The sequence below is a fragment of the Aplidium turbinatum genome, chromosome 3, assembly GCF_918807975.1.
Source record: "Aplidium turbinatum chromosome 3, kaAplTurb1.1, whole genome shotgun sequence".
NCBI classification, from domain to species: domain Eukaryota; kingdom Metazoa; phylum Chordata; class Ascidiacea; order Aplousobranchia; family Polyclinidae; genus Aplidium; species Aplidium turbinatum.
The window spans coordinates 8,829,348-8,845,489 of record NC_137474.1 but is presented as its reverse complement, the minus strand read 5'-3'; the positions used below and the strand labels follow the sequence as shown (position 1 = coordinate 8,845,489).

Genomic DNA, 16,142 nt, shown 5'->3' with positions numbered 1-16,142 from the left:
ACAGTTTCAACTTTTCCATGTCTTGTATAGTGTCAAAAGTGGAGGTTTATCTTCTCAACTAATAGGCCAGATACAAGAATGAAGACGAAAATGATCCCCCGCTTGGCAATAACGTTTCCAATTGACACTAACTTCCATAGACTACTCTCTAGCACCACAAAGCGGACAAAACAATTTATAAAATGAAAGGTTGATAAAGCGTAATCGAAGTTGCAGGTTGCACGTGACTAACGGCACTGACAAGAGTAGGTTGGTTATTTTCACTTGCTCTATCTGTGGTGTTTTCTTCAGGAACTACCGTCTTGCTTTTTTTTCAGTAGCGGAAAGTATTAACCAAATTTTGAGAACGTTGGAACAGGAATACATAATTACACGTTGGAGCATAAGCTTTCTTTGTTATAATCCATCTATAATAGGATAAATCGAAAGTGCAAAGCGGGATCTACTTTGAGATGTTTGTATGCTTAGATTTGCAGACATAGGCTATTATGCTGCAGAAAAGGGGCACAAATTTCACGGAATTCCATTGCTTACGATGACTTCTTTAGAATAATTCTTAGTCAGCTTAAAGGAAGATGTCTGTATCTTATTTGTTTTGTTTGTCGTATCCAGGCTTACACCCGGTGGTTGAAGATTTAGATTAAGTGGACGAGAAGGCAAGGAAACCAATCTTCGTGTCCACTTTCAGGCATGCCTTTAAGTGTCCTGCCAGAGACACAGCTGCATGCTCATGAGTGGTGTCGAACCGGCGCCCTTTCGATTACCTTTCCAGGGTTCTCACCACTCGGCTATGCAGCCGACAGCCGAATACCGAATATCTTATTGTGTCATTATTGCATAAAGATGATTTCCATCAAGTTTATTTTAACTTATAGTTTGAATTCAAAACTAAAAACATATTCTTTTAAGTAAAAAAATATTCAGTAATTTGACAAGGATCAAATTACACGTCATAAAAAAATAAATATAGGTTACATTCGGGTTTTAAATATGCAGAAACGTTTCAATGCATTCAACCGAGTGGAAGTGCCGTGAACTATATTTGGTATAAAATTTGTAAACCGTAGTTAACCAGATATTTTTGTTAACATAACAGACTAAGCGATCGGAAAGTCATTAAGCCACAGCTATCTTTGCAAGCATGATTTCTTGTACGTATACGAATTATATCTTGCATAACCGTACTTGTCCAAAGTAACATATCAACTGCCTTGAGTATACGCTCTGAGTATGTTGGCTTTTTAAACCTATGCAAAAGGCTCCGTTGATTAAAGGTTGCTTTTGAGCTAGCTCACAAGCCTGAAGTTGATGAGAGAGCAGTTTAATCGACTCAAATTCTTAAAGTTAAATGTTTATATTTACTTTTTACGTAAATAAACTTCCACAATACCCAGGGAATATAATAACTCGTCCTCTTTTACTCGCAAGATTTTTCCATTTTTGCAACTGGATGCCCAATGCCCATGCTTACAAAAAGTCAAGCATGGCATTTTTTAAAGGGATACTAAAGGAAAAACCTGACTTGGCGATTTTCCACGTTTTTTGTGTTTAACATGCTACCATAAAACGATTTTCAATACAATTTTGCCCCATTGCGGTCTGATCAGCATTCTGCGCGTACTTTTGTCAGAGCTTTCAAAACCAGAATGGGCCTGAGCAGCGAAGCGTGCGACTGCACAGTCTACGTAATAAAAGACGAGCAATCAGCTGATCACGCAACAGTTGTTACTGCCGGCAATTTAGCTGTAGGCTATGTATGTATGTACATCAAAACATCAGATTTCAACGTCGAAACATCAGACAGTTTGCTCAAAACCTCAGATCTGATGTTAAAACATCAGATGTTGTAACGTGGCTTTTGTTATTGCTGTCTTTTGTGACGTATTCTCGAGCTGTGTTTGCACTTTTTGGTCATTTTGAAAAAAAATGAAAATAAAGGAAACATTGGACTTTGAGCCTTGCCAGCGCCATTGAAAACAAATTTTTTTACCGTATTTATCCGTGTATAAGTCGCATTTGTGTATAAATCGCACCCCAAAATTTGGCTCAAATATTGGTACAAAATTTTTTTTAGCAAATTTTATTGAAAAACAACAATCAAAATTTTAAAAGCCTTCAAACTCGTTTTGAAGCCTTCGAACTCACATGCAAGATGTTCGCGTTAAAATTCACATGCATGCTGTGCAGTGAGCATGTTAATGCGATGCTCGCAATCCTCGCACGCAAAATACAAACGCTTAATAGCAGCGCTAACGCGCGATCTGTAGCATTCGTTTGTCAGAAGTTCAGAGCCTTGTGTATAAGTCGCACCCCAACCTTTTTGGGCAAGATTTGGTGCAAAATTTTGCGAATTATACACGGATCAATACGGTAGATAATTTTTTTTGAAATGTATTCTTGAATGTTCAGTTTACTCATTTTAATGCTTAATTCCCGTTTGAAATTTTCATTTAGTAGGCCTTTAAAGATGTATCCAAAATGAAGCATATAGTTCATATTTGTTTGAATCGCGATTACTGGGATTTCAAAATCGTATTGATTTAAAATTACAAATTCCCAATATCCGCACTGACTGATATAATTTTAGTCAACAAAAATAACGTCAAAATCAATGTTTTTTTGTTTTTTTTAAATAAAATAACAAAATTTCAAATATATCAAGAACAAAAAGAAACTTTGCGAGTCAATCAATTTTGTTTTTCAAATTTACAACACGTGTTGACATTGAACAATTTCATCAAGGAATTCAAATGAAAGTACTATATTTTGAAATCTAGCAACAAAGAGTAACATGCACTTTCTTTGTAGCAGCTTTTTCCAAGAGATATCAGAATTTCAAAATTTTTCAAGCATTTCAGTGACATTTGAAGTATGCGTGTTGATAATCCGGGAATTAATTTTAAGAAATGAAATAAATTTATAGCTGTTCAGATTTATTTACAAATCGGATGAATTAATTTCAATTATTCTACTTCAAATGGTTTTCAGTATTCGCCAAGTTTTCCTCATGACGATTATTTTGCTATATCTTTTGGTGTCTATTCTTAGATTTTGAATACCAAATAAATAAAGCTAGTCATAGCACGTTTATACGTCTCCTTCTACAGTCACGTATAGGTCTACTTACCAGCTCTTTCACACAACAAATAACATGTCAGTGATTGAAAACTTTTAATTAGCATCAGTGCGTTGTTTCTTGAATGTTTTTCTTACAAACAATTTGATTTTCATGTTTCTTTACAAACAACTGATTTTTTGTTGAAATGGTCTTAAGTTTTTAAGCTGACATTTTAGCACATATGAACGGGGTAGCCTACTATATAAGTATGCTTATTTATTACTGAAAGAATGCTGCAAGTTGTCTGATGCAAATCATAAAAAATTGAGATACATTCATGATTTTGACAGAAAATAGCTATGATAGGCTACTCTGTTTTACAGAAATTGAAACACACCTAAGAAAATAGTTGCAACACAGTTTTAACTTGTAGTTTTTATTTGCTGTTATATTTACCACAGAGTAGGCTACATCTAAAAACTGAGTCTGCATGGTAAAAATACCCTTTTTAATTTGCAAGCAGTCATGAAGTACGGCCAAAAATTGATAACATTGATGGGAAATAAAATGATTATGTTTACTATTTTATGTTGTCTCAGTGGAAGTGTGCTTTAAAAAAGATCTAATTAGGCAATTCTTGATAGCGCGTCGCAATAATTTTATTAATAACAAAATTTCAGCATTAATTCAATTCAAACACAAACTTTTGTGTGATTAATGATCAATGCAAGACATGGGTATGATTCTTTTCCCAGCAATACTTGGAATTACTACTTTTTTGCCCGAGTGTATTTTTGTCTTCACTTCCAAACTTGTTTTGATTTGATTTGTTTGTTCCCGGTAATGACAATGCCAGATCGCAATGCGTTCACAAAGAGTTTTCCAGCTAAAAATCAAAGTAAATTTCAAAACAGCGACAATGCGAAATCATTGGCGATTTCGTGTGATGGTATATTGAAGCGACGTGAAAAACAGGACCATGGGCGTCATGTATACGTGAGGAATTACTTTGTAGTGAAATGTTACTGTTATGAAGCGCAAGCACTTTTTTCTCTTTTTTAGTTAACTTCAATTAATTCATTTATTCTTCAATCGGTATTAGTTTCTGTTTATGCAGTGGTAAATTCCAGATAATCAATAATAGGTTACGCTTTCTTATGGTTTTTATAAAAAATATACAAATATTTTTAATTAAAAAACAAGCTGGTAATAGAACAACACAATGTCGGAATTTACATAAAATCAAAACTATTATAGCCTACCCAGTAGATCACACTTTTAATATAATTTATAATTATAGGCTCTTTGCATAACACGACATCTGCAATGAAACGTCTTTGAAACTTCAAAACGTTTTCCAAATATCAAGTTGCTTTTGAAAGCTATAAATAGCAACTTAACGTTTTTGTAGCATTTTGTTTAAAAAATAGACTTCTCCAAACGTGATATTAAACATTCAATAAAATTGTGCATGACTTTCTAACTTTAATTTTATAAAAAAAACAAAAACAATATCAAACAGCTGCGATGAACATTGAACAGTGAGCACGATGTTGAATGGCTGATGTAGTAGTGAAACTATCAAATGAAATACTTGGTATCAAACATAAACACAAACTAGGGAAATATTTATCATCAGGCTACAGTCGTAGTTGTCATATCTAGGCTTACATTCGGTGAGATCGACTACGAAGTGGCGTCTCTTCGACTATATCTTTTTATTTCTTTAATGAATATGAGCATTGTACAATGTACAGTACACTGCTCCTGAGAGAAATACCTACGGCCAGAGCCGTTGAGAGTAGGCTACAATTGGAGCCGGTACCAATGAGACTCTCAGACCCCAAATCCAGACACTTTTAAGAAAAATTCAACAAGTGCCACGTGGTTTTTGCAAGTTTTGTTGCCCCTAAAATCATCCCAGACCAAGGTCCGAAAGTACCTTCTTGACCCCTATCTCAACGTCACTGCCTGCGTCCTTTCTTAGAGCTATGGCCTGCTAAACTAAACTGAACACTCGGTGGGTAAAATTATAAAGCGGACTTGAAACAAAAAAACTATTTTTTGTCTATTTTCAAACATTCAATAATGGGACACCACTAATAACTTGAAAGTGCTCGCTTTTTATAAGTAATCGATCGAAACTTTGCAGTTTTCTGTTCGATTTTGCTTCAATTAACGCATTTGCATGTAGAACGAAATTGAGCTACTTGAACAAATGTTTTTCTTCATGTTCAGCATTGTGTTTGTGGACACACGTTTGTTTACAATTGACAATGTACGTTTGTGTATCTACATCAGGGGTGTGCAACCTTTATTACAGGAGGGCCAGATATAAATAACTGGGTGAAGCCGCGGGCCGCACGTTTATTTAACATGATTTCTAGGCTAGTAGTTGCATGCACAAAAAAGTAGTTTTTTTGTTATTCATGTTATTCTTATGGCGTTATTAAAGGCTATCTTCATTCAGAAATAATAAGTTAAGACGCATAAATTTCTAAAGAAAACTGTTATTCTAATTTATTGTGACAACGTCTTTAAAAGAGTTCAGTGAGAAATTTGCAGCTGTGGCTTCTTTTCCCAACGGCATTTTTCCAAATTTAGTTCAATGGAAGTGCTCGCAATTCGAAGTCCATTTTCCAAGTGTTCGTCTGTCAGAACCGATCGATAAGGTGATGCCATGACGCCCATTTTAGAAAAAAATGTTCGCACAAAAACGTTGAGCCAAAAAGGGCCATTTTTGAAGCCATGGATTTTTTCAAATGTGGAAAGTCATCTTAGTTGAGATGTTTTCAGTGAAAATCGCCAAGATTCATTTCTAAATAATTTGCTTTCAAATCCTTTTTTCTCTTGAAGATCAATAAGTTCAAGTTATATCTGCTGGTGCTTTGTAAATGTCTGCGTTGAATGGCGAAGAGAACATACCAAACAAATGTTCATGAGACTTGAAGTCCTTGAAACGAGCCAAACATTCATACGATGTTTTCAAGTTGGTCTGCAAATTCAGTTTTCTTCTCAGGATGCATTCCATAGTCTCTCAAAGTTGGAAAGTGAAAAAGATTTCCTGTCTGCCTTTCAAAGTCGCAAATTGTTCATAATGCCTTTTATGTGACCATACATTTTTACTTTCCACAAATAATTAAATACAATGGATTAGCGGTGGCCGGTAGAAGATTTCTAAAATGGTTAACAGAAGGTGTGAAATCTAAAATAATCCGCTCCACAACGAATTGTTCACACGTACCAGACTAAACTAAATTGTAAACACGTTGCGCGGGCCGGACACAATTCAGAAGTGGCACATCTTCGCGGGCCGCACAATTTTTCTTCGCGGGCTGCATTTGGCCCGCGGGCCGCACGTTGCACACCCCTGATCTACATCATTGCTTGATTGAGGCAATTTCGCGAAAAACATACTTGTAAAGCAAGGAAAGGTAGCAAAAAGTTATTTCTTGCACAGTTGATTGCTCTCAATCTCATGGGCAGCGTAACCTTAAATAACAGAACTTGCAAAAAAATAATTTCTTTACACTGCAGCATGCCGAAGTATTGCAATCACCACATATATTAGCGTCTGCTTATTTTTTGTTGACGAACAGCACAAAATTTATCCGTTGACGTAATTGAAAGTATGACGTGTTTGCATCAAGTGGTGTTAGACTTCATCAAAAGATAGTACAAATTTTTTCAGTTGATTTTGAGCTAGCATTTACAGCAATGGTTCTTCACCTGGGCGCTATTGACTTGTAGACGGGCAAAAATACTCAGGGGGCGCTTTAAGGGGTACTATAGGCTTTAATGGGCACTATATTCAGAGATGTAACGATATTTCCTTCTGTGCAAATTTTCTTGGGACACATGCATGTTGTAGTTGAGAACTGAATGAAGTACTGCCCTATTTTCTTGAAATAAGAATAAATGTGAATGTGTTTTTTTAAGTAAATTTATCATATTCTCAGACTTTAAGTTTTAATTTTCTAATTGCACAACGCCACAACGTAGCATCCGATATTACTTCATTGTATCACTCATCAAGTACAGCCCTTATGTTATGATGGACGTCAAACTATAGAAATCTTTGAAAAGAGGCGTTGGAGAAACAATATGAAGAGCCACTCAGTTACGGTACAGTGACATATCAACTGCAAACATGTCACAAAAGCCATCATGCGTTTTGTTGACATCTTCAACTTGAAAGCAGTTTTAGCATAGTCTAATATCTTACTTTAAACTACTCAAGGCGATCAAATATTTTTCTTTCTCTAAGTTTATTTTCACCTAATTAAAGAGAATTTGCATTGAAATAAGATTTATAAACAGAAATATGTGGTTAGAAAATTCCAGATTTGGAAATTTTAAATGTCAAATGCACTAAAATGACAATGCACATACCCTTAAAAAGAAAGCTTCTTTCGCTTTAATTAAAAAAGTTAATTAATAATTCTTTGAACGTAACAATGTCTATCTAATTTAAAACGTTGTCGTTTATTAAATTACAATACGAACACAAAGAGGGGGTTAAAATTATTTTAGAGATAATTTACGATGTTTTCCAAATAAACATAAAACGTGATTGAATTTGAATGTTTTAAGCTATGATGCATTTAGCCTTATATTTGCAAGTTTCTTTTTCACGCTTTTAGGCATTTTTGTGTGCTACTTTTTTTGACTGAGATACGACAGCAGCCTAGAATAAGACGCGTTTCGTAATGACATTCTACTTTTTATAGAACGTGAATATATAAAAGGAGAATGGATAGTGTAGATGAGAATAGTTAAACAGTTCAACAATTATTGCATGAAGTATGAAGAAAATATTAAGTACACTTGAATATTTTGCTCTTCTTTTAGTGTTGGAAACACTGGGATGCAATCCACCAGCTAGAAAATCCTTTACCACTGTTGATCCTTTACTTCATCACTACCAAAGAGGAGATACCGTCACTTACAAGTGCGTCACTGGCTACATTAAGCTCAGCGGATCAACAAAGAGAACTTGTCTTTCCACGAAGGTTTGGTCCGGCACGCCTCTCACATGTGTTCGTAAGTAGGCTATTTACATTTATCTGTGCTTAGGTTTTTCTTTTGACGGCTGTCATTGTTTTTGTTCAAAAATATCATTTTGCTTTTCATTTAAGTTCAATTTTTTAAAGGAATCATATTTATCTGCTGCCATTTAGTTAAATCGCTGATGTAAATCAGGGTCTCGAATTGAATCGATTGGAACGATCATTTAGAGAAGGATAGAATTTGAAGTAAAGAAGGGTTTGACAGCTTCAACGCCCATGCATCAAGAGACAGAGTGATGGCTTTTTGCGATGCAATTCAGTAGGTTTAATGCAGACAAAAATGTACGGAATTGCCAACTATAGGGTACGACGTAGTCATTGGATGACAATGACGAGAATGGCCTGGAAGGCTGTGAGCAGTGCGACACCAGAGAGGTGTTTGGTGCTTTGCAGTGAAGAAAAGAAAGGCTATCTAAAACTGTTGCGTGCAATCTGTCAGCTCCTTTTCAGCTCTTGCATTATAAGATTAAGTCACTGATTGATAAATTTACAAATTAAAGTCATAGTCTGTATTTTGTGTCCTCAACTTCAGGCATTCCTTTAAACACAAACCGCGACTGAATTTTCCACTTGTTGAAGTGTTGTCTGTGAATTATTTCATGCACCAGGTGCCGCTTAATGGAGAGGAGTCCTTGAAACGCGTTGCTCAAGCGCACACCCCGAGATCTGAACCAGCTTGCTTGATATTGAAGTTTTTTCGTTCATGAAGTCAGGCGCTTAATTAACTGAGCTATTGAGACGGAAGTCTTTGTATGGCCTACATCGTGCTATTTTTGTTCACCATTTGCTGGTCTTTGGCATTATGGAACGTTAGTAGCTCAGTGCGATGTAGAACGAAACAATAGCAACAATATAAATAAAGTGGTGAGATAGTTGCAACAACCACCGGCATGAAGCATTACAAAATAGGCTACTCGTTTTGGCTGACATAAAGAGTTGAGTATTTAGAGCAGTGTTTCCCAAATTTTTTTTAATAGCGCCCCCCTGAATAACGAACAGAGTATCAAAAGCCCCCTTCGACAAAAAAAGTAAAACCAAAGTTATTTATATTCATTACAACTTAAGATCCAACTCTAATGAGACAGACAGATAAGGTTGGTGCAATGTCATCAGCCTCGATATTGGGTTCCAGTTTGGATAGGAACAATCTTAAGTCTTCCCGTCTAATTATGTCAAGACGGTTTCTTTTGTTATCCAGCAGCATTGTCACGGCACTGAAAGCACGATCCACCAAGTATGAGCTAGGAAAAGCAATGATGAAAACTATGACCCAATTTTACACATGAGGGTATTTCTCTTTGATTTGGTTCTGTAGCCAGAACGATTGATACGAGATATTGAACTTCGGTTTGAGTGCAAAATCGCTTTGCAATGTTATCAGTTCCTCCTCAAGAATTCCATGTTCGGAAATATTACAGAATTGGTCGATTATCCAGTCAGGGATTTCTAACTGGAATACATCCTGGAATCGAACTCCCATGTCTTTGTGTAGCTTACTTCTTGAAGATGATTGCTGTACGTCTCTACATCAACATCAGATATGTCTCTGTCACTGGTATCAAGTTGATGCAAGCTTGAGAATTGGAAAAATTCTCGTCTAGCTAAATTTCGCTGATACAGTACGAGCCTATTACTGAATCCTGACAGTGCCGATTTCACCTTGATTAGATTTACGTCGTTACCCTGAAGGGATAAATTCAATTTATTAAATTTGGAAAATATTTCTGACAAGTAGGCGACACTATTTCTCACAACCAGGAGGTCATTTGCAAGGCCAGGGTCACAATTCACCAGGGTAGAAATTCTACAACAGTTTCAAAGAGCGAATAAAATCGTGTAAGGCAATTTCCTTTGGAAAACGATTGTAGGCTACTTCGGTGTAGAAAGTAAGCGGTCAAAAGATTGGATTTGCGTAATCGCAGTGCTTCAAACTAAATCATGCCTACGACCTCAACAAACTTTAAGGCACTGCGAAGCGACGTTACCGACATAATTGCCACAATATCTGCCACAGAGCTCTTATAGTCACTGTCTTCACCGTTTTTGTATTTCTTTGAGGCAAAACATGACAAAAAATGCTTTGCAATCCTCTTCTTGTAACTTTCGCGGTTTACTCTCAGCGCCCCCCAATCGCCCATTTTATAGCCAGCGCCCCCTTCGTGGTCGCAAACGCCCCCAGAATGGCGCTGGTGCCCATTTTGGGAACTAAGTTACTGATTTAGAGATACAAAAACACACAATCGACTGGATTTGCAAGAAAAGGGGAAGGCCTTCGCTCAGCAGTGGGCTACAACAGGCTGAAAATGATGATGATGGGTTTAAAGATTACAGTTGGACACCATGGGTATAGTGTCGTATTTCAATTCAAAGAGATAACTTTGTTTGGCTTTAAGCAGATAAAACCAAGCAACGATACGGCATTTAACATAATATAAAAAAATCTATTAAAAATTGCAATTGTTTTTGGCCATATAGCATGTTAACCCTTGTCAAGCAACTGAACAACTGATTTACACGTAGGCTACATAATGAAATAAGAAATGAAAAAGAAATGTTTGAACTTACCCAATACTGCATTGGTTTTTCGAGTTATAATTTTGTGGCTACGCAAAAACTTGTTTTCGTTTTCAGAAAAAATAACTTGCCAGCATCCATTACCACCTCGAAATGGGGAATACCATCCAGATCAAGAGGAAAAAACCGTCTGGTTTCCTGGAGATTTTGCATTGTTCACATGCAAGTCAGGATTTGCTTTAGTCGGTAGCAGTATGGTTTGTGCATCAACAGGGAAATGGACCAACCCTGTACCAACATGTGAACGTAAGTAGAAGAAAAACAGCTGCATTACTATTCAGCATCAGCTTCAATTTCAAATAAGCTTGAAAGTCTATCACAATTCCTCGGGCAACCTATGTTGCTTGATTTCACTTTCAAAAATTGTTTTCTCAGCTGAAATTACTTGCCCCAACATACCAGCACCACGAAACGGAAATATAATAGGAAGAAAATCACAATGGATCCCAGAAGACATCATTGTCTTTCGATGTTTCCGTGGATTGAGAAGAATAGGGAAAAGGCGTTCCATTTGTCTCCCGACTGGGCATTGGTCATCTCAACCTCCAACGTGTGAAAGTAAGTGAATTGCACCAACATTTCAAATTAAGTCTTGACGTAAACTATCAAACATGCAAATCTAAAGTTGTGCATTTTCCGAATAAAACTTATACTTTGACAGAAAGAACATGTTTAGTTTTTTGCATACCTGGTGTTGGTAAACTTTCATCTTTTTGTCCGCCTTTCGTATAAGTACATTATTTCATGTTTATGAATGAAATTAACAATACAAGTTATAATGAAACCCATAAAATGAGCTTAATGGCCAAGGGGACAACTAATTTGGGATAAATTTCTGACAATCGTATTCATGTCCCAGTATGTCGGCTGTAGACAGTTTATAAAGAACCTTCAATAATATGCATGGCATATGCATATCACACATTATTGTTCTCCCCAAAGTTTTTGAGCAAAGGCTTCATGTATTATTACCCATAAGGCCTCAAAGTGAGCGAAGGTAAGTCAAATAAAAGACCACGCCTTAGTTAGATCAATACGACAAGCAAAGTACATAAAAATTAAAAAACTCAATTAAATTCATAAACAATTTATTTACCGTATTTTATACAAAAAAAGATGAAAAGAATGGAAGAGCATGACACCACACGGAAATTTATCAAATGTGCAGAATAATAGGCTAACTAACCCAAAATTTCTTGCCTGGGCGTTAGATTTACTTAAAGGAAATAAGTTTCATTTATCAAAGAAGTAAATCTAGGATCAAAGAAAAAGCAAACTTCACGATTAATGACATAAATCATACCTAAAAAGGATGATTGGAGTGAACGTATTTTTGATCAGTCGGCAAGGTGTGAAAATTAAGAATAAAAAGGTCGAGAACCTCAAACTGGTTCAATTCATTAATTTTGTTTTAATTGCACCTGTGTCAGGAAAAAGTATATTTTTGAGTCATAAAAAGGAATACTTTCTTTAAATCAAGAAGTATGTTACCTGTAAGGCTGTAGTTTGTTTTACTGTAATGTCTTGTTTAAAATTAATCTAAATATTTTGAACAAAACATTAAGTTACAGTAGAGTTAAGGAAGTTGATCATAAAGACGAACCGCTAAACGTGTTCAAAGACGTACGTCACGCTACAGTTATTACAATTTAACAGATGCAATTATTACAACAAAAAGATCCAGAACAACCAGGATGCCTCGAACAACACAACGACCACAAACGACAAGAGCAGTGCTGCCCCGCACCACTCCAAGATCGTCAAGAAGAGAAACAACGGAGAAACAAATCACCTGCCCATCTCGGTCGGGCCCACGAAATGGGGCAATAGTTGGCCACCAACGACGAAATCAAAAGTGGAAGCTTGGACAAACTGCAAAATTTAGATGCAAGTCAGGCTACATCTTAGATGGAAGTCAACAATCTGTATGTCTGGATAATGGAATATGGTCTACTTCGCTTCCAGTTTGTAGACGTAAGTTTAGTGATTTTAGTCGGCAACACTGCTCGTTTTCTTCGACTTTTTCCACTGTTGATGTGGATTGCCTGGCGTCAACCTATTATTTACCTCATATCAAAAGTAATAAAATTAGCTAAACACAAGATACTTTAGAAATTGTTTTGTCAGCAAGACCAGCATTTATGTTAATATAAATTTGCAGGGTTATACTGGGTTGAAATATATTTTTGCAGCATTTAGAGCTCGAGACCGATTAAATTGTGTTCGCCCCTTGAACCCTCTCAATGGACGTATACGCTCCAATCCTAACAGTAAAACAAGGTTTTCTGAGGGAGACTTAGTCATTTACGTCTGTGATGATGGATACGGAGTAAATGGTATTCCGTTTGCAATTTGCCAAGGTGGAGAATGGGATCGGGTCCCGGTTTGTGAAAGTGAGTTTGCAATTGAGAATCGTTTAATGTTCATGATTGTTAAATTAAATGCATCAAGTTTAGCAACAGCCTCATTGAATTATTAACTGTTCATCACATCAGCCTTGAGAAGGTAAATATAAAGTAACAAAAAGGATGCATGATGTAGCAATAAGCTAATTGAGTGAATGGAGCTACCTTGACCTGGCTTTACACCGCCTCCACTAAACTTTGAAAAATTTGAAGGTAAAGGAAAAATGTGTTTGGTAGACTTGGTATAACTATATCTAGGCCCATTATTTTTTCTACAAACTATTACGTTGTTAACAACTTTAATTTTACTTGTGTTGCCATTAGCTCTTTTCGCTTTTTATCTTTTTTGCAGCCATTCGCAGTATTAGATTTTTACACTTTGACTGTAAAAAATCTTAAAAATTAAAAAATACGTATATTATTCAATTCAGTATGAAAAGTTCAACTTTCAACTTGCAGAAGCACCTGTAGTCATGTGTGTCCATCGTCCACCACCTCCTAACGTTCGATACGCAAGAGATTTGCAAAACATCACAAAATGGAATGTGGGAGATACAGCGGGTTTCTTTTGCGAAATAGACAGCTACCAATTAGTTGGAAATGCCACCTCAACCTGTCTACCAAATGGACGTTGGTCATCGGAACCACCAAATTGCAGACGTAGGCATTAATGGAAGACTTCTTTTTCAAGGGAACGATAGCTTAAATCACGTTGTCTCTCAGATTTTAAATAATTTTTAGAAATCATTGACTAGTCCTACAATATTATGTATCTGCCGTAACTTTTAACAATAGGCATATCACATAAAGTTCTCTCTTACGAAGTTTTATAGCAAACTAAAGCTCCATTGACGTAAATGACTAGTTTTACAAATTACTTTGGCATCATTTTTAAGCTTGGTTTTTACCATCCTAGTAATTAAAACGTTTAGTTTTCAAAGAAACAAGTTTAATGCTGAATACCAATAACAGCCGTGAAACAAAACAAATTACAAGTTTAACAATAGGTTGTTATTGTTTTTCATGTTGTATCATAATAAACAGATTCTTCAAGTCAAAGGCAATGCTCACGCCCGAGCGATCCATCTAATGGAGAAGTTCGTACCTCTCCTTCCTCCAAGAAGACATTTTCTGAAGGAGAGTTTGTTCGGTACATATGCGACGAGGGGTATAAGATACCTAAGGGAGAAAATCCATTGGTAACATGCATTGGCAACTCTTGGACACACATTCCACATTGCGAAAGTAGGCTGATGCTTTTGGAGGCAAAGTGTTTTGTTTATCATAGCAAATGTATGATCTTTTATCAGTTTAGATAACCTAAAACTGATATCGACAATTAGACAATTTCACAGCAAAATAATCAAACTGTTACAAGAAAATCGAGCCTATCTTTTCATAGTGAATACTAACTCAAGCCTATCAATGCACTACAAGCAATCGTAGTAGGCTATCTAGTGCAAGACTTCACATAAGATAAAGAAGAAAATTCGGACGTTCGAGGCATAATTATACAGTAGATATAGCAGAACTAAGTACCCATTCCCTTATCTTGTGTTGAAATAGCATACAATTTGCCGATTAAGTGTTTTCAGTTTGTATTGTTATTGAAAATATTCTTGGAAAAATTCCACGTGACTATCATCTTCGAAATGTAACTTTGCAGTGGGTATCGATTCACAATAAGATCGATCCATCTTCCAATGGATGCCTCGTTGTCAAAATCAGACAGCAATGTCCTCCTTGTGACAAATACACCACATCTTCTTTCAATATGTGTTTTAACCATTTAATGAAAAAAAATTGTATGTAAATTAGTGAATGGTTGTCACGTTTCCTGTTTAGGGGAATCTAGAATACTCACCACACCAAGAGCAAGAACAACAACTCAACGATCAGTAACTCCCCGACCACGCACAACTCAAAGAACAACAACCCAAAAGCCACAATCAAGGAAACCGCAAACTACAAGACCTCCGAAAACTATTTGCAATCACCGCTCCCCTCCTGTAAATGGAAACTATGTTCGAAATCAAAGGGTTAAATCGACGTGGTATGAACGAGATGTGGCAAGGTTTTTGTGCAATGCAAATTATAAATTGATTGGAAGAAACAGATCTCGATGTCAATTCAATCGCCGATGGTCATCGCCTGTTCCAACGTGCAGGCGGAGTAAGTAAATAATAGAAAGTAGTAATCAATGTCAATTATTGTTTCTGCAAAAATATTTTCGTATTGTTTGCTTTGCATCTGCCTAGCTTGTTCGGCTGAATTAATGTAGGTATACTTTATTCAGCTAAATTAAATCTTCACTGAAAGTCAAACAATATTTTGAGTTGTTGAGGTAGACTTTTAAAAAGATAATTTGATTAATTTATGGTTCATGTTTAGAATTATTGCATTTTGTGGCAACATGTACCATTCTTGTATTTATCAACTCCGTTTAGCAATTTAAGTTACATTAACCTGTCTGCATTGGTGTCATTTTTTGACATACTCTTTTAGAAACAATTTTCAATTCCAGGAAGAACTACTTGTGCTCACCGATCATCTCCACGAAGAGGAAGATATGCTCCTGATCAGGTTGGGAAGACCATCTGGTATGCTGGAGAAGTTGCAAGATACGTATGTACAGCAGGTTACTACTTAAATGGAGATCATCCGAGATGTCAAACTAATGGAGTTTGGTCCAGAACTGTTCCCACTTGTGAAGGTGAATGTTGTAATCATATTGAGATTTTTAGCTCAAAAGGTGATTTGGTTGATTGATGCATTGGTTGTGGGAATCATTGTTCTCAGACTAAAAAGCTTCTTGAAAAGTTTAATCCCGGCAGTTTTTGATAGTCTACTTAAAGAAGCTTATTTAAACCACTGACGCAGGTCCGGTCATGGATTGACAGACTAAAGTTATAGATTTTTTTTAATGGGGTAATATGTTCTTGAAATAATTATACTACACTTTCTATTGTTTTTTATATTCGTCAACCAGTATAGAAATTTTCAAAAACAATTTTGAAATTCAAAAACTTATATGAA

The 16,142-nt window shown here is 36.1% G+C and overlaps 1 protein-coding gene across 1 annotated transcript in view; it reads left to right on the top strand.

The window, feature by feature from the left end:
* Positions 1-16,142, top strand: part of LOC145766513 (complement factor H-like) — a 31,232-nt gene that overhangs the window by 13,189 nt on the left and 1,901 nt on the right. The window contains exons 15-24 of the mRNA XM_082578239.1: positions 7,910-8,101; positions 10,759-10,947; positions 11,077-11,259; positions 11,644-11,698; positions 12,358-12,505; positions 12,863-13,094; positions 13,566-13,736; positions 14,151-14,351; positions 14,952-15,278; positions 15,631-15,819. Coding sequence (XP_082434365.1) covers positions 7,910-8,101; positions 10,759-10,947; positions 11,077-11,259; positions 11,644-11,698; positions 12,358-12,505; positions 12,863-13,094; positions 13,566-13,736; positions 14,151-14,351; positions 14,952-15,278; positions 15,631-15,819 — 1,887 coding nt within the window. The remainder of the gene's footprint in view (positions 1-7,909; positions 8,102-10,758; positions 10,948-11,076; positions 11,260-11,643; positions 11,699-12,357; positions 12,506-12,862; positions 13,095-13,565; positions 13,737-14,150; positions 14,352-14,951; positions 15,279-15,630; positions 15,820-16,142) is intronic.